Raw genomic sequence first — 27500 nt, forward strand, 5'->3', positions numbered from 1 at the left:
GCAGAACGTGAGACAAGTGGATTTAGCTTTCGTCTCTTGACTGCCCCCATATTTGATCCACATTTTTCTGATCCTATTCTTCTCCCTTTTCTCATCGCATATCAGCTCGGAAGTGTTTATGATAAATAAAAACTGAAGAATATATTCAGCAAGTGGAAATAAAGTGTGGGATTAAAGTGTTTTACATGTATTTAATAGGCCTATAATAGAAATTTAAAGTATCCTAGCATTGATTGGACTGGCTGGAATAGTATGTATTTGCACAACAGTGTGTATATAAAAGTGTACTTGCACTTATAGTGTAAATAGCAACTACCATTATTTGGTGCTAATATCCTTTGCCTTTTTGCTGTGATCTGATTTAATGTATTAAGATCAAGACGGCCTAGTTGAATGGAGACACACACACACACACACACACACACACACACACACACACACACACACACACACACACACACACACACACACACACACACACACACACACACACACACACACACACACACACACACACACACACACACACACGACTCAGTGTGTTACAGAAGTGTTGAATGTGGGTAACACTGTGTTGTGAAATACATGTGAAATTGAGCCTCATTTAGATGAACGACATCAAAACAATAAACAGGAATGTGACACTGCACATCTTTGAGTAACAACACTCTTCACTTCCTTGAACTTACATATACTCTACAGTATGTAGACGACATCTCAGCCACTCTTCACAATCCAACATTGGCTCATTGGAAAAATAACATTTCTGCAAAACTCTAAAGATATGCATATAATTCACTGCAGATTCCAGATGAAATGAACAACATGCACCAATGCTACATTTTTCTATATATCCGAATAATTAGTTTACTAACATGTATTCATTACTTCAATGCTTCTCCTTAGATTAATACATTGTTTAAATGAATACATTGTTAGCTAACTCTGATTTGTATGTGTACATTTCTGAAATCCATAACTTGGACTGTTTCCTCTGATAACAGAAACTCTAAATTGTAATGTGGACTCGTGCATTTTCTGTAAAGCTGCTTTTCACAATTTGTATTTTGAAAAGCGCTATACAAATAAATGTGAATTGAATTGAATTTAACCGTTTTCTTTTTTTTTTACACAAATTATGGTTATAAAGGCAGGTTATCAATTAATAAAGACTTAATATCATGCACAATGCTATGCTATGACTTCAACATACTTTTACCATAGTGCATGATTTATGAACTAATACACTTTAAAGATTTGCATCACATAACCAGCTCATATTTGTCTTTTCTGATGTAGTTGGCTTGCTCGGCAGCTCATCTGGTACAGAAACGTTTTTATTGAGTTTTTATTTCGCTCGGGTTTAGTGTTTACGGTTAAGTGCCACTCACTGGACAGTGTTGCATTACATGCAAAAAGCCACATATGATAATTTTTTGCAGAAATGCCACTTCAGGAATGTATTTCCATTTTCCCGCAAGGTAACAAAGCCTGTGGCTCACCAAGTGCTTCACATGAGCAACTAAACATTGGGTTTAGAAACTCTAGATTTAGATGCGATGCAGGTCAGAAAGAAAATATTCAAGAGTTTTGTTCGAGACACACCGGTAGTTGGACATTAAAGAGATGTTTTTGCATGTTTCCACACGGGATATGTGACAGGAATCACTTTCCTAGCTTGCCCGACCAGGGCCGGCCCTGGCCAATTTGCTGCCCTAGGCAAGATTTTACCTGGTGCCCGATGCATCATAGTTCATTTCACCCTGTCATTTATCCTATATATGTATGTATATATATATATACACACACATTACAGCCTAAACACAAATAGCAAGAGCATTACACCTAGCATTCAAGTCAAGTCCCATTTATTTTTAATAAGTCGCTTTTTACAATATAGATTATTTATTTTGCATTATATATTTACAGCTTTACAGTTTTGTTGCGTTTATAATTTTGTTCAGTATATATAGCCGCTCTGGATAAAACAGTGATGTCATCGTCCAAATGTCATTCATGCACAAACTATTCATTGAGCGCTAGCAAAAGTGTTTGTTTTGCAGTTGATGGCAGCAATCTTCCAGTAAACTATGGCACGTTTCATGTTTTCACCATGAATGAAAATGCGAAATGTCTTCTTTAATGTTAATATCACATAAAACATTGCTACTTTTAATAAACCTGTAGCCTATATAAATATAATTAATAATTTTGGCAAATAAATGTAAAAAATGCCATATATCCCCCTCAAAACTGCACAACTGTAGAGTAAAACATTAATTAATAAAAGCGATAGTGAATGCGTCTAAAAAAACTGACGTGATTGTTACAAATCACACTGTCTGTGGCCTCTGGAGATCTCAGAACAACTGTTAGCTTAAAGTTTAAGGTAAAAATAACTGCCATTAAATTATATATCTTACTACTATGCAATTAGATAAACTGTTCATTCATTACATTACCTCTGTCTTTATCCCCTTTTATCCTCTTCTCTTCCGTTTGGCACTGTATCTATTGCAGACTATAATGCTAATCTAAAATATGTCATGTAAATTTGGCCATCCGTCACAATCAGGTAACTTTCACCATGTCTAGACCTGGCGCGAGCTGCCAGGCCCGTTTCTACGGGGTGCTTGAGTGTGTTAAGTGCCCTCAAACGAAAGCAATGCTGTCTACATTGGATCCAGCAAGCGGCGACGCTACACAACAAATTACCAACAGTAAACTGATCGCGCGCGCTGGCGCACTTCAAGCACTCGCTGGGCGGGGGAAGATTGATGCGCCGGACCGGAGTCGGGGGACTTAGTTAAGTTTTTGTGGAGTTTTTTTGCTTTATTTTGTAGTATTTTGAATTAATGTTTTTAAAATAGTATTAGTAAAAAAAAAAAATCAAAAAAAATTTCATTTTGCCGCCCCTATTGAGTGGCGCCCCTAGCATTTGCCTATTCCGCCTACTTCCGGCTATTCGGCCCTGTGCCCGACCCCTTGGTTCATGATCTCATTTTATTAGCTGTATGTCTTCTCACATCTAAGATGGCGAAGCCTCACTGAGAAGGGATTATGCGGCTTTTTACATTTAGTAACGACGTATTCGGATCACCCAGATTGCTCTAAACAGATGTGTGCTCACTTAAACACTGTGGCTGTGCAACGATTAATTGCGATTGATCGCATCCAAAATAAAAGTTTGTGTTTACATAATATACGTGTGTGTACTGTTAAATTATTTTTTATATATAAATACACACACATGCATGTAGCCTATATATTTAAGAAATATCTGCATGTATATACTGTATATATAATTTATATTATAAATATTAATATTTTATGTATAAATAACAATTTTTTTCTTAAATATACACATGCATGTGTGTGTATTTATATATACAAAATAATTATACACAGTACACACACACATATTATGTAAACAAACTTTTATTTTGGGTGCGATTAATCGTTGCACAGCACTATTAAAAACACAATGGCGTGTGAAATTGATCTGAAGTAGCGGGAAGCTTTTCCAGGTTTGATATAAAAGCTCCTCGCACAGATCCGTTAATGTGCACCTGGTTCGGCTCTAACAGAGGGAAGTTGTTTTCCTCACACCTGGTTTATGAGACACTGAGACACAGAAAGAGAGCAGTACAGCAGTAGAAGAGCAGTCTGAGTTATGGGCTCAGGCTCACCCGAGGGCACACAGCTGCTTTCTTCTGACGGGACACATTCACAGTCTGTCAACACAGTTCCCAGGTGTGGAGACCGCCTGTCCCACGCTGGCTGTCATCACACTACTTCATTATGAGCGTAACCATTCACAGAGAAATCCCACAGAGTGCTGGGATCTGATGAAAGACACTGATCATGCACCAACATCTCCTCCGTGATTCATAGCATGCACTCTCATTTGAAATATATGTATGATATTTGAGAAGCAGATTTTAGTGGATAAATCAAGCCAGTTTTTCAGAGTTCGTCCTTGTGTCACATTACTTTTTACAGTATATCTGTCTATTTTATAATCATATTTTATAATTTATTCTCTATTTACAATAAATGAGAGATAACTTATGGATAATAATAAAAGAGTAGGCCCAACTACCAATCTCTAGACAGTTACACCACCCAGACAATTAAAATAATTCTAAATGTCAGAATTGATTCCTGAACCGGGAGAAAAAAAAAAGAAGAAGAAGAAAATATATATATATATATATTCACTACCGCTCAAAAGTTTGGGGTCCGTAAGATTACCGATTTAATGTTTTTAATTTATGTGCTCATAATCTTGTGAGATATTAACTGTTTTGAATAGCTTTTAAAATGTAATTTATTCCTGTGATCAGCATCTTCGGTGTCACATGATCCTTCAGAAATCATTCTAATATGATGATTTGCTGCTCAAGAAACATTTCTGATTATTATCAATGTTGAAAACAGATGTGCTGCTTCATACTTTTTGTGGAAACTGATATTTCTTTCAGGATTCTTTGATTAATAGAAACTTCATAGAATTACATTTATTTGAAATAGGCTTTTATATATATATATAATGTAACAGTTTTTACTGTCTCATTTGATCTATTTAGATCTATTTAGGGTTAGGTGTAAGTAGGATAAGTTTACATGTACGTTACTTATAGTGTGTTGGAGGGCATCAAAATAAAGAGTTTGCAGATATTACAGTTATTCTCATTCGCGGTATTGACGTTCACTAAACTGTGCGCTCAATTGTCACAGCTGTTTGCTGGAACATCAGAACTCTATTGCATGTCTGCAAAACATAGCAGCTCACCCAAAACATTTCATTCATGCTTCAAAACCTTGTTATTGTGTCAGTATTGGCCAATGGTACCAAAAATAAGTGTTTTTGTCATTGTGTGAGTCACACTGATCAATATGTTTCGTTTTTTTTTTGTCTGTGTATCACATGGAGCATTTTAAATACAGATTCAGACGGTATGTAAAAATCGACTGGGAAAAGTCAATACTGTAGTACACAAAAAAAGTATTTGTATATATACAGTACGTTCATTTTTTGCAGGAATGTGTTGCATCTAAACTGAAAATACAAATGTATTTATACAGATGTAGCTCCTGCTGTTCAGAGATTGATGGATACGATTCTGATTAGCAAACATTACAAACATTCCATGGCATAAATATTTATGGGATATAACATGTCTGACAGATTTTGATCACTGAATGGATCATTTTGCACGTGAACGCTCACACAATGAAAGAACGTTTAAAAGTTGTGAAGAGTTTGACCGTTTCACTGAGAATCAACTCATCAGTTTCGATCAACAAGCCATGTTCATATATAGTCATTGTGCAAATTGTGGACAATTGTACTTACTCTTTTGCACACATGTGTCAAGCACATGCAGTTTGTTTACAGTAAATCAGTAAGAAATTCAAATCTGATGTGATCAAGAAACTCATTGTTCAGAGATCTCGACTTATTGTTTTGTGAAAAAAGTCTCATTTGAGAATTGAGCCAAAGCGATTGAGAAAAACTGTATGCAGAGTCTACTAAAGCCTGTTTTATGCTTCTGCGCATATCATCTATCTATCTATCTATCTATCTATCTATCTATCTATCTATCTATCTATCTATCTATCTATCTATCTATCTATCTGTCTATCTATCTATCTATCTATCTATCTATCTATCTATCTATCTATCTATCTATCTGTCTATCTGTCTATCTATCTATCTATCTATCTATCTATCTATCTATCTATCTATCTATCTATCTATCTATCTATCTATCTGTCTGTCTGTCTGTCTGTCTGTCTATCTATCTGTCTGTCTGTCTGTCTGTCTGTCTGTCTATCTATCTATCTATCTATCTATCTGTCTGTCTATCTATCTATCTATCTATCTATCTATCTATCTATCTATCTATCTATCTATCTATCTATCTATCTATCTATCTATCTATCTATCTATCTATCTGTCTATCTATCTATCTATCTATCTGTCTATCTATCTATCTATCTATCTATCTATCTATCTATCTATCTATCTATCTGTCTGTCTATCTATCTATCTATCATATATCATCTATCTATCATCTGTCTATCATCTATCATCTATCTATCTATCTATCTATCTATCTATCATATATCATCTATCTATCTATCTATCTATCTATCTATCTATCTATCTATCTATCTATCTATCTATCTATCTATCTATCTATCTGTCTGTCTATCTATCTATCTATCATATATCATCTATCTATCATCTATCTATCATCTATCATCTATCTATCTATCTATCTATCTATCTATCTATCTATCTATCTATCTATCTATCTATCTATCTATCTATCTATCTATCTATCTGTCTATCTATCTATCTATCTATCATATATCATCTATCTATCATCTATCTTTCTATCTATCTATCTATCTATCTATCTATCTATCTATCTATCTATCTATCTATCTATCTATCTATCTATCTATCTATCTATCTATCTGTCTGTCTGTCTGTCTGTCTGTCTATCTATCTATCTATCTATCTATCTATCATATATCATCTATCTATCATCTATCTATCATCTATCATCTATCTATCTATCATCTATCATCTATCTATCTATCTATCTATCTATCAATCAATCTATCTATCTATCAGATAGACGGATAGATGAATAGATAGATAGATAGATGATAGATAGATAGATGGATAGATAGATAGATAGATAGCTGGATCAATGATAGATAGATGGACAGACAGATAGATAGATGGATAGATAGATAGACAGACAGACAGAAAGACAGACAGATATATAGATAGATAGATAGATAGATAGATAGACAGACAGATAGATAGACAGATAGATAGATAGATAGATAGATAGATAGATAGATAGATGATAGATAGATACATAGATACATAGATAGATAGATAGATAGATAGATAGATAGATAGATAGATAGATAGATAGATGGATCAATGATAGATAGATGGACAGATAGATAGATAGACAGACAGACAGATAGAAAGACAGACAGATAGATAGATATATAGATAGATAGATAGATAGACAGACAAATAGATAGATAGATAGATAGATAGATAGATAGATAGATAGATAGATAGATAGATAGATAGATAGATAGATAGACAGACAGACGGACAGACAGACAGACAGACAGACAGACAGACAGATAGATAGATAGATAGATAGATAGATAGATAGATAGATAGATAGATAGATAGATAGATAGATAGATAGATAGATAGATAGATCTGGCCTGTGATTGGCTCACAGTAGTTCTGCCTCTCTGAGATCCTGTGCTATATAAAGACACACACTCTCTCTCTCTGTTGGAGGAATGTGAGTGTTCAACCACCCCGTCCCGCACACACACACACACACACCAACAGACACACACACGTTACACACAATGGTGGATTTCTCGGAGAAGTACCTGGAAAGGTAGGGACCAAACGCTCCTCAAGTGTTCTCCTCTGTTGCTCCGAGAGTTCTCACGCTAATGAGAAGAGGGAGGGAGGAAGAGAAAACAGAAATAGACGGATATTTTAGAAACGGGAGAAGATGAGGGTGACTGGAGTTCATGTCTCCTGTGGTGTTTGAGAGATGACACGGGAAGGCTTGAGTTTTTACTTCTTCTGGGTTTTCATGTTTGGATGTTGCTTTGGTGAAACTCTGCTATTATTTGCCTGGAATAGTCTTTACCAGTTAGTGTTGGTTTAAATATGTTGCTACACTTCAGTATACGTCAGTAATTCAATATTTTAATACAAACATTTTCAGAATTTCAGTAATGGAAATCTAATTAGAATCATAATAGAGATTAATGGTAGAGATGTAAAGCGTCACCACATTGAGCTTGACTTTTATTATTTATTTATTTATTTATATTTATATTTAATCGGGTTGTCTATGAAACTGAGATTGAGCATTGGGTTTGAAATGGTTTTTTTTTTGGTGTGTGATTTTTTTACTTATTTGAAATGGTGCGAAACTTGATAAAGGGTTTGGCACTTGCTGTGTGAACATCATATACTCAAATCATGGATATGATTAAAAAAAGTTAAATGGTCCTGAAAAAAAAATGTCAAACTTGTGCTCCTCGCAATAAAAATGTGTGCATTAGAAAATAAATGGAGACGAATTTCCTCTAGTGGAAACGTTTGGTACTGCGCCCACACAACATATGACTGAAAACTCATGTTTTCATATACAGTAGAAACCAGAAAAAAATTCTCGTTTAGATTTATGGCTATTATTTTATCGCAAGCTTAAATATATGTTTCATATAAAAATGTTACAATATTTTTGTGCATTTTTCCTAACAATAAACCTTTTAAGGGTTTTATTATTTTTTTAATAAATTATAGACTTTTTTCACATCAGCAATAATCCGTCACGCGTCTTCTTAAAAAATATAGAGAAACTCTGTGCTCCAAAGCATTTAAGATACATGACAGTTCAACTTGGATATTATATTTTTCAGTTCTATGCTCAAAAAATGGTAAAAACAGTGCATACATATAAGTTAATACCATAAAATGCAGTATGAAATGAAAAAGCATTATCGAACATTCACTTGAGCATTTTTTTGGGCGCGCACGCACACGAGGAGCCCCAGTGTTGATGCATTAATGAGAGGCTGACACTGAAAGTGATGTTGAAACACACTTGTACACACTACTTAACAACAGCAGATGTGTTGTGTGGTTCATGTACACGTACAAAATCACATTGACTATTTAAAGAAACACCAACAACATGTGTTTCGGCGGAGAAATCCAGTGCTATAGAAACTGCACTCATGTTGGGATCTGAACCCACATCACACTGCTTTTAAATCGCTGTCACGCTCTAAATGTGTTTCCCACAGCAAGTGTCCTGGTTTCACAGCCGGGAATAGCGCTGACTCTATTATGGGCCGTAATGTGAGCTGGGCAGGGAGGGAATAGGAAAGCCTGGAGATGATTGTGTCCTGCGAGCGTCTTCTGGAGCTGGATCAGAGTTCCAGTGAGGGCGTGTGTTCCTGACGAGAGATTACAGGCCTGTCCCGTGAGCAGCTGCTCCTGCTGGGTAATTATCCCTGTGTTTTCTGTCCCGATCGGCTCTGAAGCTGTCTCTGATAGACCTCTGACTGCTGCCACACTAAAGACACGCAGACACTGTCTCATGTCTTTTCCCACCGCATACCGCAAGTCCTCGCTGACACAGCTGGACATCGCTAATAATCATGCATTATGCCAGAGAGATCACACGTTTTCTTCTGCTTTCTCCAAGAGTCTTCCTTAAAGAGCTTAGTTAATTAGTAGGCGAGATCAACACCCTCTTGAGGTGTGAATACACACACACACACACACACACACACACACACACACACACACACACACACACACACACACACACACACACACTGCACAGCCAAAAAAAATAAAAAAATCCCTGTTTGGATTTAAATAGGCAAATGCTTATGGCACTTATCAAAAGGCATGATGATAAACACATCTTGAAATGATGATAATGTCAGATTCATCAGGATTGTGAAAGAATGGTTGAGAGGAACATGAAGAATCATTTTCACACATGAATCGGCTCCTCTGGATTATCAGATCGTAATGCATTGAAAGTGTTTGGGATTTGCTGGAGGAGATGTTGCTTTACTCTTGTATTGTCCATACAAGATCTTGACCAAATATTGATGCACCTCTTGATGGAAATAATATAACATTTATTTACATCAAGAAGTGCATCAATTGTTTGGTCAAGATCTTGTATTGACAATGCAAGAGTAAAGCAACATCTCCTCCAGCAAATCCCAAACACGTTTTTGAAAAACTTTTATTAATTAAATAGCTTTGTATTTTACTTTGTCAACAACTGACTCATTTGTGTATTTATTTGTATTTTTTGTAGTTTGTAATTCATACAGTCCAGCATGGGTTTGATTTCCTACAAATGCATGAACTTATAAAATATAAACTTTGAATGCAAGTCCCTGTGTAATGTAAAGGAATTTTAGGTGACAAAGTTATTTAAATGAAACATCGCTGGGATCTATGTTAAGTGTAACTGGGATGCAGTACATCTTTATTTTCCTACCTTGTTTGAGAAGTAACAACCCTGTTACTATGCTTGAGTGTGTAATTGAGTATTTGAATATGATTTTTCAGTCCTCTTACCTCCTCTTTTTATAGCTCAACTAATAATCTGAAACATATTTTCACTGGCGTGGCTTTTTCTCGTTGACTGATGCCACATGGCCATTACTAACAGTGTTGCAAAGCAGTGTGGAATCTCAACACTGTGGCACTGAATGGCCCCACACACACACACACACACACACACACACACACACACACACACACACACACACACACACACACACACACACACACACACACACACACACACACAGTAGTGTTTCCATGTTTTATGGGGATTTTCCATAGACATAATGATTTTTATACTGTACAAACTGTATATTATATTCCCTTACACTAACCCTACCCCTAAACCTACCCATCACAGAAAACTTTATGCATTTTTACATTTTCAAAAAACATCACTTAGTATGATTTATAAGCTGTTTTCCTCATGGGGACCAAAAAATGTCCCCACACGAACAAGGATTTCAGATATTGCCATCCTTATGGGGACATTTTGTAGGTAGGGTTTACCAGGCCACACACACACACACACACACACACACACACACACACACACACACACACACACACACACACACACACACACACACACACACACACACACACACACACACACAAACACACGCACGCACACACACACACACACACACACACACACACACACACACACACACACACACACACACACACACACACACACACACACACACACACACACACACACACACAAACGCACGCACACACACACACACACACACACACACACACACACACACACACACACACACACACACACACACACACACACACACACACACACACACACACACACACACACGTATATGTGTTTTACGGGGACTTTCCATAGATGTAATGGTTTTTTTACTGTACAAACTGTATATTCTACAGTATATTCAGTAAACATTGCCTTTAAACATTCAGTTTAACAGCATTAAAGAAGGCAAATGTTATCATTCAACTGAAGTATATGCATTTTAAACACATTATGTTCTTTGTTCATGCAGTAAATGCACATCCCTGAATGAGCGCGGTTTTATAACATATTTACTTTAACTGCTCAGGTCATTTTAATGGCCAAAATGCATCTAGAAATGCATCTTCATATTTACAGGTAAAGCTTCATATTCCCCATAATTCACACCCTGAATATACTCAAATAAACATAAAGTTGTCTTCATAAACAACTTAATATAAATAGTTTTCATACCAACATGATTTAAAAAAAAAAAAACAGCAAACAAATGTAAACGTTTAATCCTTTATATATTTTACACAGAGATATATATAGTGTTGAGAATGATCATATCCAGTAGGTGGCAGCATTGCATTTAATGTCAGTTGGAGATCCATAACAAACCTGTATATTTCTGTGCTGAACGATGACAAACTCAGTCTTATGTCACTGTCTGCTACAGTGCATTAGTTGCAGGACTCAGTTTTTCTGTTGCTCGTGTTCTTCTGTTTTCACCAATGCTCTGAGATCGCAGTGAAACCTGACCTGTTTCATTACACTTCTAAATATTTTCCAGACCCCATAAACTGGCGAGTGTGTACGATCCAACACCCTCCTTCTCAGACCCTCACAATTCAATCCAGATCTTCCCACTGGAAGTTAAAAATAAATCGCTCCGATGCATTCCTATTGGTCAGCATTCATTTATTCCTTGTAAAAGCACCATTTTTGTTCAAGAAGAGCTTTGGAATTTGATTTATTTTTTTCCTCTGCTCCATTTCTTTCGCAAATGGGCAACGTTTGACATACAAGCTTGCAAGTGGAATCACAATCCATCCAAAATACTGCATTTTTTTGGCATTTTCCATGTTTTGAGAGCTGTTTGAAATTATGCGAGTCAGTTTATCTCCCAAAAATCCTGATGTTTTCAGCAGTTTTTATGTTATCTGATCAGACTCCCGCGGCTTTCACATTCTCATTTCCCAAATAAAAAGATGCCTTTGGCAAACGTCAGATATAGCTAGAGTAAATATGAACCAGATTGGACTTTACCATTTCAGATAAGAGTTTAAATATCTTAAAAATGGCAAATATTATAACAGAATATTGAAAATGAGTGTGAAGTGTTTCCAGTTATCTAACTCTGACAAATCTTTCCTTTGGAGGGTAAACACAAGTCATTAATAATGTATTAAATAAGGCAAACGTCACTGTAATAAATTATATTGAACTATAGCAGTGTATGTCCTCATTTACACTGAGGTAAATGTGTGTATTGCATTTGGACTCATTCATTATTTCATGGATTTGGTTTTTTCTGAAACATCTGGTGTGAGGAGCTTCCTCTCAGTTAGTCACAGTGAAGCTGACTAATGTTTCATCATCCCGTTTCCCAGATCGTTGAGCAGATTCTCAGGCACTAACAGTCTTGGCTTAAACTAAACAATTTCGCAAATGAAACTTGTTTCTTCAGTCCTGATGTTTCAGATCAAGACTTGACCTGGATAGAGAAGATCCCAGTGTTGTATCTTGTCCAGTGTTGGTCTTTCTGAAGAAGGGGAATTCGTAGCTCCTACAGCACAACGCAATATGTCATAAATAGTTGCAGACTTCCTTTTTCCTGTCGAGGCTCGTCTACGCTTTCCGTCATCAAACCCCGAGGGCTGAATATGCCCGGATTATTAACCAGTGGTTTTACAGAACCTGACTTGATTGTTTCTGCTGTAGCTGTGTTAACATTACTGGAAACAATTAATACTGCCATAAGTGCTGTAGTATTTATGATACAGTATAATGCCCTTGTTTGACTTGTTTAGCAGATTGTCGTCACTATCCTATATAAACCTTTTTTTAAAGAAATTATTAGATGCAGTACATTGGTCAAAAGTGGCAGTTTGTAATGTTATAAAAAATGTTTTTCTTTTGAACTCTGTGAAAAAAATGTCACACGGTTTCCTCAAAATATCTGTTTTCAACATTGATAATAATCATAAATGTTTCTTGTGCAGCAAATCCTCATATTAGAATGATTTCTGAAGGATCATGTGACACCGAAGACTGAAAAAATCAGCTTTGATCACTGGAATAAATTACATTTTACAATATATTCACATAACTATTTGAAATTGTAATAATATCTGGCAATATTACGTTTTTACTGTATGTTTGATTAAATAAATGCAGCCTTGGTGAGCAGAAGAGATTTATTTAAAAAACATGAACAAATCTTACCGACCCCAAACTTTTAAACGGAAGTGTATATACAGAGATTTCGACAGATTTATACAAACTGCCAGGAAAACAAATCAATAAACAGTGTTTAAATCACAAAAATGTTAGTCCTGATGAGATGAGCCACATTCAAAACTGTTACACTCAACAGCTGAAAAAATATGCTTTATTACATTCTCAGAAAAAAAGGTACAAAAGCTGTCACTGTGGCGGTACCTTTTCAAAAGGTACACATTTGTACCTAAAGAGTGCATATCAGTCCCTCAAAGGTACATACTGGTACCAAAAGTGTACATATTAGTACCTAAATAGTACATATTAAAACCCTTTTGAAGGGTACTGTCCCAGTGACAGCTTTTGTACCTTTTTTCTGAGAGTGTATATGATCATTTTTAATTATATTTTATTCAGTATTATTTTTGTATCATATTGCTTTTGAGTTAAGAGGGTTTATTGCTCGATCCTGGACCGCAGGAACTCTCCGCGTGTGCTTTATGTAGGATCTCCGGCCTTCGGAGGGCCAAAAATGGGATTGAGCAGCTTTTTTTGGTGCAGTCATGAGCGTGTGCCTGTGTTACGAGAGGTCAGATGAGATGATGAGGGCAGAGGATCTGCAAACCACAGTGGAAATCAGTGCTCCTCTGGAAGAGCATCTGTGGGTTCATCTCATGAGACGGGGATCTAGGGGTGAACAGTCAGTCCCCGGGGCCCGTCGGCCTTAGGTTAGGGCTCCCGGGACCCCCGGTGGCTCCTGAACAACGGATCGACGGTGTGGAGAGTTGAGAACCCTCCCTTCACTCATCCGCTCGCTCAGACGAAGAAGAGAGATCGACGAGAGGCAGAAAGAACTGAGAGGAACTTCAAACGACGGCTCAACTTTGATAACTGCGGATTGAGGAAAACATGTATGGGTTACCGCGTTTTGGAATTATGCCGTTGTGTTTTCCGGGACTGAGATCGATGTGTTGGTTTTGTTTTGTTATGACCAGCAGAACTCAACCCTTACACTTCTGTGCGTTTTTCTGCAGGGCCAAAGACATGAAGAACCGACTCGCTTTCCTGAGGAGAAGGAATGAGTCTCCCGGAAGCACACCAGTCGGCAAGCTCGACAAAACCTTGAAGTCTATCAAGTAAGTGTGTGTGTGTGTGTGTCCGCCTGCTTGCTGGGGAAGGATCCAGCTGGTGGCTCTCTGCTCATGTGTGTGGGATGAAAGAGACAGACTAACCGAAAGGATGTCTTTTAGATCAATACGCTTGGAAGTGAGAATGTTGTGATATTAACGATATATTACCAGCAGGGCTTGACATTAACACCTGCCATGTGTGTGTGTATTTCAGCAGTGTGTAACGCAGTCACTCCTACTTGCCACTTTGGCGGGTTGAATTTTATTTATAACATATACATTTTTATTTGTATTTTTTTTAAAGGCATCTGACATAATAAACTATGTGTGATGTAGTGTTGTCAAAAATATCGATTTTTTTATACCGATACTGAAATATCTGAAATGCTTCTCATACACCAATACACACACACCCGCCTCTCCTCACTCACTCGTTATATTCTCTCCGGATGAATATTGTTGGTGTTACAGGGCTTGAATTTCAGTATGGGATTGCACGTATTGTGCATAATTTTACTCATTCCCGCAGATTTTGTGCTCACACTCAAAATATGCAAACATAAAACCAACTTGAGTCCGTTTTCACTGCTTATTGTGCGCTTAAACAGTCAAATACACACAAAATATTTTCAAAATTCTGGTTTTGGCGAGTATTCACTTAAACACAGTCAGTTATGTTTTAAGTGAATGTAAACAGTTGAGAAAGAAAACACATGTGTAACAGTATATTGGATCCGTGCGTCAGGTCTTAAAGGGACAGCAGCCTAATAAACATGATGCCAAATTATAAGATAATATTAAAAACTTCTATATGGCATTATATACCACTAGTCACAGTGGCTGGTGAGCAAAAAAGTTAATGTCACGCTCTGATTAGTAGTCAATAAATAATATAAAGTTCAGATGATACCAGAACAGAAATAAAATATAATAGAAAACAATTGAACTTATTGTATTTCAGCTAGTTGCCGAGGCAGCATTTCTCATTTTCATTCATTTAAACTTGAAGTACTAAAATAGCTAAAACTAAATAAACTAAAACTAGTAAATAATAATTAATAAAAACCCTGTAGGGTTATACCTTATTTTGATGGCCCAGTTTAGACATTTTACTAGCTTTAACTCATTTTGCAACTAGATGTCAATTACTCTCATTAGTATATTAGTAGACTTTTAGGTTTTAGGGTTTGGGTTTAGTAGAATAAGTTGACATGTAGTTACTTATAGTCAGTATGTCTGTTGGCGAGCATCAAAATGAAGTGTTAGCAGATATTAAGCAGACAGTCGACTAATACTCTAATGACAGTTAGTTGACATGTATTTGCAAAGTTACTTATAGTTAGTAGAATGTATAAAGTGGACCCTCGAAATAAAGTGTTCCTCAATATTGACATCTAATTCCAAATGTTAACAAAAAAATAAGAGTATCTCAATGATACTAAAACAACAAATGAATTCCAAAGATCTGTTTAATGCAGTGGATGTCATGCATCGCAGGGTTAAATCATTAGAGTTAGGGTTAAACACTGCAGATGCGCGTTTGTTAGCGTTAGTATTTTAAGTATGTTCAGTTATACATGAACTGCAAAATATGAGTTGTTGCATGGAACAGATGTGATCAAATGAATGCACAGAAGTTGCAAGTAGGTCAGATAATCACAGTTGTAAAGCACTGATTTTTGCTTCAGCACACTTTATGATTTTATCTCGAATAATGCTTCCCTGTTAGATAATGTTCCCTTATTAGGCAGTCTCATAATAAGTGTTACGGCTGCAGACTGTAGGTGTTGAGCTTAGACAGACGATGAAGACAAGAATGAGTCTCTGAGAGGAACTGTGGGCGGAGCCTCTGTCTAACACGCCGTCCTATTGGTTCAGCTCCTCCTCTTCACAGAGGGACATATAAAAGAGGCCTCACTCAGATGCTCAGCCTCACACACACACACACACACACACACACTCGAGCGAGAGCACAGCTTCGAATGGGTCATACAATGAGAAACATAACAGAGATGGGTTTGCTTAAAAACCGCACTGCCTTTATTTGCAGGCCCACTCCAGAAGAGGCAATGAAGTGGGGAGAATCGTTGGACAAGCTGCTCGTCCACAAATGTAAGATATATTTTCTTTATTATGATGCTTCTGTGGATGTAATATAATGAACTTGTTGTATTTGCTGAATTCCTTTTGGCTTGGCTTGAATCCACAGGGATGGCGACTGCATTGTTGCATTGTTTTAGGCATTCGTGTTTCCTCTCGACTTCCTGAGTCACTGAATGAACGCTCTGTTGAACATGCTCAATGGCTTTCATAGTAATCCCAGATGAGTCCTAGAGAAAGACCACAGATTAATGCATTCCGACAGAAGCCCACCATCCATATCATGACTTATCATTTTTGCTCAAACTCAGTGGTTTTGTGAGGTTCAGAGTGCTTGTGAGACACGTTTGGGGCTTTTTCCGCAGTGAATGCTTCCCTCATATGAAAGGCTGAGAGCATCCACATGCTGTTATCAGCAGGCTCTTATGGGAACGGAAAGGTGATTGCGTGCTTTGGGACGGAGCCACACTTCCTTCTATTTTAATGCTTCCCACCTTTAGATCTGAAAGGAAATGTCAGAATAATTCATTACATTTTTTTTGTTGCAGAATGCAGTGCTACTGTAAGGAAGCCACTTTTAAAAATGCACTGGAAAAACTATCACATTTTTCATTAAATGTTGTCTTGTACATTGCAAAAAAAGTACTTAGTATTCTTACTTAGTATTTTTGTCTTGTTTCCAGTCCAAATATCACAAAATTCGTAAATCAAGATGCGTTTACTAAAGTAGTAAAAAGGTATTACGTCTTATGTTTTGGGAAATAAATCAAAATTAAGTTATTAAAACAAGCAAAATGATCTGCCAATAGGGTAAAACAAGAAAAATAATCTTGTTTCTGTTTGAATTAAGATTATTTTTCTTCACCCATTGGCAGATAATTTTGCATTTTTAAGCGACAACTCATCTAATTTGGATTAATTTCCCCAGAGAACAAGACATGATATCTTATGTCATTTTACTCATCTAGTAAATACATCTTGATTCAAGAATTTTTTGATATTTGGACTGGAAACAAGACAAAAATACTAAGAAAGAAAAGCATTTTTGCAGTGTAGCACTGGCACATTTATTTTCACTTGTTTCAGGCATGGAAATTCGCTTTTAAATCACATAAAATGAATGAGATGTAAAATGGGAATGGCATCCCTGGTTATGAAAAGATTATTTAAAATCAGTATCAGTTGCTTAAACTGCATTGTAGTTATAGCAACCTGCAACACAAATAATGTGAGGGTTTGAATTTCCAGTTGAGTCACTGAAATGCAAGAAATGTTGAATTAATTAGAGAATAATGTTTCGTCCAAGGCATAGTAGCGAGAGTCTTGGATGAGAACAAACGCAGGGAAGTCTTGGTCAGAGTCGTGTTCTGGACTGGGTAATGCGCTAGTATTGACTCACGGGTTGGCGCGCGTGGAGGCTGCCGTTGCCATGGCTCTCTGTTTATCCATCCAATAACATCTCCCCTTTTTCTGCCTCTTTCTTTCCTCATCAGATGGGTTGGCGGCGTTCAGAGCTTTCTTGCGCACAGAGTTTAGTGAAGAGAATCTGGATTTCTGGCTGGCCTGCGAGGATTACAAGAAGATTAAATCCCAGTCCAAGATGACATCGAAAGCTAAGAAAATCTATGCGGAATTCATCGCCATCCAGTCCTGTAAAGAGGTGAGCATGAAGTCTCGTATTTATTTGAGCTTTTACAGACTGCGAACACCTACTGAAACGTCCAACTGGGAATTGATAAAAGTTCAGTATCAATGCCATCCTGTATTATTTAGCAGCTTGGCTGGAAATATTCTTAAAATGCTCCGCAATGTGTCATGAAACTAAAACATTTGTCAGAGTCATGGAGGATATGATGTCATGCCTGACTAATGGACTCCCTCTTGGGCACACAACACACAGCTGACAGTTTGAGTGCATGTTTTCATTTTCCAAACTTGGAAGGCAGTTTGGAAACTCAAAATGAGACGAGCAGCAGGAGCTCGCTGCACTTTCCAGCTGTGAAAATCAGGCTAAGCTTTGTGTAGATTCACAGCGCCAGATCTTTGACTTCCAGCATCAAGTCCAGTCCAGATTTCAGCTTATTCTGGATAGACTGGAAGAAAACGTTTCACTGAAGTGTTAAAGAGATAGTTCATTTAAAAACGGACATTTTGTCATAGTTTACTCAAACCTGTATGAGTTTCTTTCTTCCGTTGAACACAAAAGAAGATATTTGAAAGAATTTTGGGAACAAGGCTGGTGACAGCACCAATTGACCTCAATAGTATTTTTTTTTCCTAATATGGAAGTCAATGGGTGCTGTTAAGGGTGAGTAAGTAATGACAATATTTTTGGGTGAACTATCCCTTTAAGGGACCAACCACAGTTTGATTTTCATGAGCAGGTTTATATCAAAAAGATCAGTTTCTCAACTGGTTTTAGCTTCATGACCCAGATTTTAAAATGAAGTATGAACACAATAATCAAACATTACTAATGTCAACAACAGAATATATGGGAGGTGTTTTCTTCTCCCTTTTAAAAGTTAATTAGCCTGTCAATGTTGTGTGCCAGTCTCCATGAGCTGTTGTAAAGAAAATGTAGTACAAACTACTTCTGAAGTCTACATGACTTACGTATGATCAGGATTTTTGTACGTCCACAAATAGTATGCAGGGTTCGCACAAGGTGCTTAAAGTGCTTGGAATTTAAGTCCTGGAAAACCCTTGAAAACAGCCAAATTAAAGTTACATTTTTATCGGAAAAATAAATCAATAAATACTTTCACGTAAAATTTACGCTGCTGCCTATCTGATATGGCTATGAGCTTGATATTGCTGATTTATTTCCAAGTATATGATACAGCTTTCATTCTTCAGGTCAATCATATCGGTCATAATCAAATCAGGTTATAATCAGGTCATAATCAAAAACAGTCTGAATGAGGAAATATCGTTATCTTTGTCACAGTTTCCTTTCAATGGTTCTGGGGATTTCCTGTGACTGACAGCGCTGGTCAATGCATTGATCTCTTCGAAGTGAAGCGTCAGAAGTGTTGCGCCTTATAAGGTGTTGTTCAAAGTTAAAATAATTCCCTTGTTTGCAACCTTTCTTCGTTCCAGAATGAATCAGCTTTTTTTTTAATGAATATTCTACTAAATCGCTCTTAAAGTCTCCTATTGGCGTAACCATGTAACCTGCACTGAAGTCGTTGATAAATACCCATCAGACCGTTGCTCAATACCAAGTACGTCAACATTATAATATTAAATATTATTTACTGAACGATAATAGCCATTATATACTTAGTATTGAATATATGTGATTAAATAAGTTGTAATTTGTATATTGGATACCTTGTATCTGTAATTTGAGTAAACAAAAATCTCAAACTATATTTTTAGTGCAAACAAGTCGTTAGACTGCAATATAATTATTAACAATGAAATGCTTTAGATCTTACAAATGAAATCATTTGTTTTCTAATTACATCTTTTAACAAGAATCGTGTTAGAAGTTTATTCCCACTTTCTATGCACTGAAAGTTTTGTAAATGTTCCCATACTTAAAGTTGCCACAGCAACTCTTTTATTAGTATACGTCTATCTACTTACCTGTTTTAGAATTTGAGCGATAATAAAGATATGGTTTGATAAGTGAGATCTCTAATTGTAGTCCTTGAAAACCAAAAAAGTAGTCTTTCAAAGTTCATTTTACAGCATCTGTAAGAACCCTGAGTATGAACTGATTATTCATAGTCATTGTAAACGTGATTTTGTTTCAATGTGGACTATACAAAATATGGTGCAGCCAACTTCCAGATGTTGTATAAATCCAGTTAAGTTATATTGGAAGCAGCAATTTGTCATTTGTGCACAAAATATATGTCCAGTCCTGTAGGGTTTAACTCCAAAAACACCTACCTGGAAGTTTCTAATGTTCCTGAAGACTAGGAATTAGGGATTCAGTTTAATTTCACATTTCCATGGCTCTCAGAAGTCATCATAATTGGGTAGACTTGCATTTTGCAGATTCTTTTATCCAAAGCGACTTACATTGCATTTCACGTTTACATTCTTATCAGTTCTTGCTTTCCCTGGGAATCGAACCCATGACCTTGGCGTTGCAAGCGCCAGCTCTCCACTGTGTGAACTATTGGAAGGCTAGACTTCTTTAGTGATAGTGTTTCTATGACTTTCCAAAAGAGGGGAACAAAATTTCAATAGATTGATTCTGTTGGTTACAAAGAGACAAAGATTTGCCATCACTCCCTCAGCCCTTGTGTTAGAAACACTCACATTCAGTTTTAACTAGTTTTCTGTAAATGAATGCCCAAAGTATAAAGCACAAAGTAAAATGATGTGAATGTTATCAGAATGAAAATAGGGTCCATTGGACACCCCTGCATTTCTGACTAAAGCGACTGTGGACGTGGAAGTAATGTCTCTTTTCTTTTTGGCCCTCAGGTGAATTTGGATTCCTACACCAGGGAACACACTAAAGAGAACTTGCAAGACATCAACCGCTCCTGCTTCGACCTGGCCCAGAGGAGGATATACGGCCTGATGGAGAAAGACTCGTATGCTCGATTTCTGCGCTCAGAGCTCTACGTGGACTTAGTGAATCAGAAGAAACTAAGCACCACATCGACATCATCCTCCTCCTAAGACGACACAGAGAGAGACACTCGAAGAAGTAGCATCCGCAAGGTTTCTTTCACTTAGCATTTCATTGTTATCAGCCATTCTATCTGTTAATGTGGCCAAAAGACAGAGGGTGGAGAAATGCACGAGGCGGCGTTTACAAATGGTGAAAGATAGTGTGGCGCTGGACGAGTGGGGCAACACCATGCTGAATAATGCTGGTTATTCCCATTTGAATGTTATTTAATTTGTGTACTGGAGATTATCGAGGCCGCTATTGCCTCTTTAACACTATGACAACTGGGTACTGTTAAAGCTCTTCCTCTTCTTCTGATCGAGCACTGCTGGTGCCACCAACCTCTCTTCGTTCTCCATTTCATGATGACTTTCCTGGACACTGAAACATGTCTCGTCTGTACGGGGTTTGATGTCTGGACGGCACGTAAGCATCGTCGATGATCATGCACTTACTGCTCACTGGTGTTCCTGTGACTCCATGCCACATGATGACGTTTCTGGCACAAGATATCATTTAATCAAATAAATGTACAAAGGAACGGACCGGACGTTTGGCTCCGGGCTTGAAATGGACTGTCGTTGGTCTCTAAAGACTTTACAAAACATGCTTAGCTGCGATCTGTAAAGCCAATAAGCCATTCATTGTAGCGCCACATATTAGGAATGAAAGAGACAGTATTCTCAGGATATTACGGCACTCAACTATGAAGCTTCCAGACTTATTTAACCCTTTGTTTCCTCACTTTTCTGACTTTAGGTTTAATCATGCACTCGATATTTAACAGGGCACATGGTCAGTTAGGATCTGTCCCTTCATTTGTTAATAAGAAGACATGTTTTACCAGTACAAAAATGTAGTTATTTATTAATAAGTTTCACTGGTTGCTTTGTTCATTGCACTCAGCTAAATTTCCCTTTTCCACTTTGATCCAGGTCAGCAGCTGTCCTGATGTAAGTGCAATATGTTTATTATTTTTATTTGTGGACTTATCTTATGGATAGGTTTACCTTTTGTATGAAAAAGACAATGGATTGAGCTCTGCATTAATATTATTTTAAGTTACAGGTAATGTAAGGATTACATTAGTACACAAATTATTCTAACTGTGTTTCCCTGGCAGCAGGCAGCCGGGTTAATGGATGTATATATGATTCTTAAGAAAAAATGGTTAAAAAATATAAAAACACACAAGGTTTTGTGGGCGTACTATGAAGCGCTGTACCATGCTGTACCTATGTAAATATGTGAACCGTAAAGCTATAAAATGACATGTATTGTTATAAATCGGGGTGGCGCAGGTATGGTCGTCCTCTGCTTTGGACGTACACTGCTTGTAAGTAGTCATATGAAATGTATTTTATCATTTTCACTGTTTACAATTTCAACGCATCTCCTAAGATAGCAAGTGCAAGAGAACATAGAGGTTTAAAAAGTGTCATTACAAAACACAAATAAAACATTTAGATTTAGAAATTGCAACATTGCCTCCTGCCTCTCTTTTATTGCTGCTGTAGTAGTAGTAGTATTGCATGATTGAGCATTACTGAGTGTATTTTATAAAACCTATAAAGATGTCTGGGGTCAGTGTTACCCCACAATCAACAGAAAGAAATACCAAAAGAAAGAAGTCCTGAAGGTGTTTTCGTGACAATTTAGGCACATTTTTTCCCCCTCAAATGCTCATTACTGCATATTGCACCACTGAAAATAATCTGCAACTGGGAATGGGAAATTGGAAAAACTCAGTTTTTTTGTTATAGTAATGAAAATATTGTTTGGGGATTTTGAATATGCTCAGTTGTCATGGAGACAATTAAATAATGCCACACTGTCACGTGATATAACCCTGGTAAATGATATGGATTTTGTCATTTCCCGAGGTTTGGTGTGGAAGTTATGAAAAGACCAAGTTATTAAAATCCACCACGACACTCGTATATGATTTGCAGCCTGTAAAGTAAATTATGATGAATAGCTTCATAGAGTAATTTTGGGTAGCACTTTATTTTACAGTCCTCCCTATGTACGTACTATGTACTTATTATGGTAATTACAAGATAATAACTAGGTACTAACCCTGAACCTACACCTAACCCTAACCTTAACCCATGTAGTTATATTAACCTGTACTTTCTTAGGTAAGTACATGTAAGTACACATACTGTAAAATAAAGAGCACCCTAAATTTGTAATTATTTTGAAGAAAAAATAAGAGAAAACCCCCAACAATTTATGCAAAAATCTTGAGCTAGACACATTTATTATTTGTTTTCCCTCTTTATTTCATAACATTCCTCATTGTTATATTCATCACACCCTTTTCCAGGATTTCCTATCATTTAGAACTGAGGATCAAACAAATCCCTGCGGAATGTTTTTTTTTTTCGGAGAGGAGGGTCCTCTTTTATCAAATGTTGTGTAGAAACCATCCGAAATTCAAATTAAGATAATTTATCGAATGTGCGTACGTGTGATTCAGAGAAAATGTTAGTGCAAATACCAAACGTACTCACAAAAAAACATGCATATGATGTGGAATGTGAAATATATTTCTGCATAATAGGCAATTTTATAGCCTATAGACTGAGCAAAATAATTTATATGTCTGGAACCAAAGTATGCATACTAAATATTATACTTTAATGCTGTGTACCTGCAGTACTCCGACTCTGCCACAAGGAAAAGTGTGTATGGGAGTTTAGGTCCTAATCACTTTTTCATGTCAAAAACATTTTTTTAAATCTAAACATCAGAGTGGATAGCGTACACACTCTCTTAGACCAAATCCTTGCATGTTTTATAAATGAGGCCCGAGATCTCTCTGAATGAGCTTTATTTTAAGGCTTGCCTCTCTTAAAATCAACACTACAAACAGCAGCTATTGAGTGAGCTCTTCAGTGAGATGATGAGAATCGTGGCCCTCGATCACTTCAAGAAGCCCTGCCAACCCATCAAGGGCACTTTATCAGAATAATTCACAGTAGTCATGGCAGATTTATCTGAACACACTCATGAGCATCTGCTCTTCAGACACCACCTAAAACACAGCAAAACAGAGATTATTCAATTTACTCAATCATATACACAACAAAACTGTGTTTCTCTTCTGAACTCAATTTCTTTGCTTTGTAGTGTGCAGTCTATTAGAATAAATAATGTAGGGTGAATGTTAACCAATCGATTACTCAGAAATGATCAATGCAAATTATACAATTTAAAGATGTAACAAATATACACTCACCTAAAGGATTATTAGGAACACCATATTAATACTTTGTTTGACCCCCTTTCACCTTCAGAACTGCCTTAATTCTACGTGGCATTGATTCAACAAGGTGCTGAAAGCATTCTTTAGAAATGTTGGCCCATATTGATAGGATAGCATCTTGCAGTTGATGGAGATTTGTGGGATGCACATCCAGGGCACGAAGCTCCCGTTCCACCACATCCCAAAGATGCTCTATTGGGTTGAGATCTGGTGACTGTGGGGGCCATTTTAGTACAGTGAACTCATTGTCATGTTCAAGAAACCAATTTGAAATGATTCGAGCTTTTTGACGGTGCATTATCCTGCTGGAAGTAGCTATCAGATGATGGGTACATGGTGGCCATAAAGGGATGGACATGGTCAGAAACAATGCTCAGGTAGGCCGTGGCATTTAAACGATGCCCCAATTGGCACTAGGGGGCTTAAAGTGTGCAAAAAAAACATCCCCCACACCATTACACCACCACCACCAGCCTGCACAGTGGTAACAAGGCATGATGGATCCATGTTCTCATTCTGTTTACACCAAATTCTGACTCTACCATCTGAATGTCTCAACACAATTCGAGACTCATCAGACCAGGCAACATTTTTCCAGTCTTCAACTGTCCAATTTTGGTGAGCTCTTGCAAAGTAGTGGAGATGAGTGGTACCCGGTGGGGTCTTCTGCTGTTGTAGCCCATTCGCCTCAAGGTTGTGCGTGTTGTGGCTTCACAAATGCTTTGCTGCATACCTCGGTTGTAACGAGTGGTTATTTCAGACAAAGTTGCTCTTCTATCAGCTTGAATCAGCCGGCCCATTCTCCTCTGACCTCTAGCATCAACAAGGCATTTTCGCCCACAGGACTGCCGCCTACTGGATGTTTTTCCCTTTTCACACCATTCTTTGTAAACCCTAGAAATTGTTATGCGTGAAAATCCCGGTACCTGAGCAGATTGTGAAATACTCAGACCGGCCCGTCTGGGACCAACAACCATGCCACGCTCAAAATTGCTTAAATCACCTTTCTTTCCCATTCTGACATTCAGTTTGGAGTTCAGGAGATTGTCTTGACCAGGACCACACCCCTAAATGCATTGAAGCAACTGTGACGCTAAAAAGCTGGTTTGTGTCTAAGACTGCTGCACTGTTAAAAAAAAAAAAAAAAAACGGCGAATCTGAGAATCCGAATTTAAAATTGAGTGACAAAGAGTGGCGGAGAATGCCGAGTGAACCCGGAAGAAAGTGAAACTCACATACGGATGTATGCACGCAGAACTAAAGTGCAGAGAAAGTGAAAGACGCGATTGTTTCAGTGCACTAAAGACGCGAATTCAATGCATGAGTAATTTCTGCATGAAGATGACGAATGCCAAAAAGTTAAAAGGCTGAGGAGAGCAACGCGTGAGACGGGAAACGCATCAGAAATCGGTCATCTCAGGGACACTGATGGTATGACAACATCTCTCTTTAATTGCGTGAAGTACTGATTATCACTTAAATCTGTGTTATTTGACTATTATAATGTACAGAATAGAGGAGAACAGTGAATGTCATGCTTTGGTTGTTATTTAAGTGTATGGCCCACAGTTCTCAAGTGTGTTAAGAATATGCAACAGTGACGGGTACGACGTTTTCTAACTAGTTTGTGTAAATTGATATATTTAAAAATATGTATATTTAATAAGGAAAGAAAGGAAGCTTAAATATGTGAATGAAAAAATTTGGACAGTTTTATGTGTTAAAATCTTTATTTGGATTGTATTTGTTCACATTTGAAAGTATAATCAGAAATAATGATGTATCCTTTTATTTTCTTTGTTTTTTGTTTTGTTTTCTTCTTCTCTTTAAGGTTATCAACCTTAATAAATCCTTCTGAAAAGTGATTTGGAGTTGTTCCCTGTGTCCCCTGTGGTTGGCTGATGCTCTTTTCGAGTTAGGAGCAAATACTGATGCACAAAATTCCCAGATAACTCGACAGCAACTGCCATGTGATAGGTTGATTAGATAATTGCATTAATGAGAAATTGAACAGGTGTTCCTAATAATCCTTTAGGTGAGTGTATTTGAAACTGAAAAAAAAGGGAACCCTACAAAATCACTTTGAGACCAATTATCACTCCTTGGGTCACTTATGATTGCATAATACTGAAGGTACGTGAACTAGTTCATGTGGAAATCATGTACATGTTTAGATCCTGTAACTCCAGCACACTTTCTTCAGTGAAACAAACAGACTATGTCTACAACCCAATCCGGCTTCTTGTGAAACTGTCCGGAAACCAAAGGAAAATGCAAACAAGTTCCTGAAAGCCTTCAGTTCTCATCGTTATGTTTTTTAAATGTTTTTTTTTTCTTATAATTTTGCAATGATAGACCTTAGTCAAGTTAGACGCTATATTGAATTTAACAGGCATGAAAACCAGCCTGTAAGGGTTAGGGACCTATCTTCCACCCAGCGCAATTGACGTTGTACACGACGCATGCAGGGGTTATATTGGGCCGGAACGGTCCTGCGTTCCGGCACCTGCGGAACTGCTTTCCGGCACCTCAGATAAATTATTAAATAAATAGATTAATTAATCTCAACGAATCTCGCTGGTCCCGAGATGGACCGACTGGCTGACCAACCTCCCTTCCTCCCCGCTGAACCCCTCCTCACAGTGGTTGAGCGCGGTAAAGTTAGTTTAATGTTCGATATTTCGCCGTTCTATAGGGTCGGCAGTCTTACAAAGATATCAATAGCAGGATTAGTTTTAACATTATGTAACCATTATCAACATTAAATATTTGTTCAAAATCACTGTGCATTAATGCTGCATATTTATAGATGAGAATGCTTTGACGCGTTTCCACAACGCATGCCTGAGGGAACGTCTGCCAATTCCACCAACTGCGTTAAACGTAGCCTATAATTTGTATTTAAAATTACTTTTCAAATTACAAAGCTTGTAGAAGGTTCCTATTGGCAATGCTGATCTGGAAGCCTTGAGTAAATTAACTTA

The 27500-nt window shown here is 37.2% G+C and overlaps 1 protein-coding gene and 1 long non-coding RNA gene across 9 annotated transcripts in view; one reads left to right on the forward strand and one right to left on the reverse strand.

The window, feature by feature from the left end:
• rgs3a (regulator of G protein signaling 3a) overlaps window positions 1-22727 on the forward strand; it is a 201527-nt gene extending 178800 nt beyond the window's left edge. For 6 of the 8 annotated variants that reach the window (XM_077206789.1, XM_077206790.1, XM_077206791.1 and 3 more), the window contains 4 exons: window positions 14411-14512; window positions 16557-16618; window positions 18100-18266; window positions 21053-22727. In XM_077206789.1, the coding sequence (XP_077062904.1) occupies window positions 14411-14512; window positions 16557-16618; window positions 18100-18266; window positions 21053-21253 (532 nt within the window). In that variant the 3' untranslated portion in view covers window positions 21254-22727. Of the gene's footprint in view, window positions 1-7347; window positions 7458-14150; window positions 14288-14410; window positions 14513-16556; window positions 16619-18099; window positions 18267-21052 lie in introns of those variants that run through there. The other 2 variants (XM_077206795.1, XM_077206796.1) reach the window with 2 other exon arrangements.
• The window catches only part of LOC143715133 (uncharacterized), a 251763-nt gene that overhangs the window by 131382 nt on the left and 92881 nt on the right, over window positions 1-27500 (reverse strand). The window lies entirely within an intron of this gene.

Source organism: Siphateles boraxobius, unplaced genomic scaffold (assembly GCF_051911475.1).
Source record: "Siphateles boraxobius isolate OS27281-9 unplaced genomic scaffold, OSU_SipBor_1 56, whole genome shotgun sequence".
Classification (NCBI taxonomy): domain Eukaryota; kingdom Metazoa; phylum Chordata; class Actinopteri; order Cypriniformes; family Leuciscidae; genus Siphateles; species Siphateles boraxobius.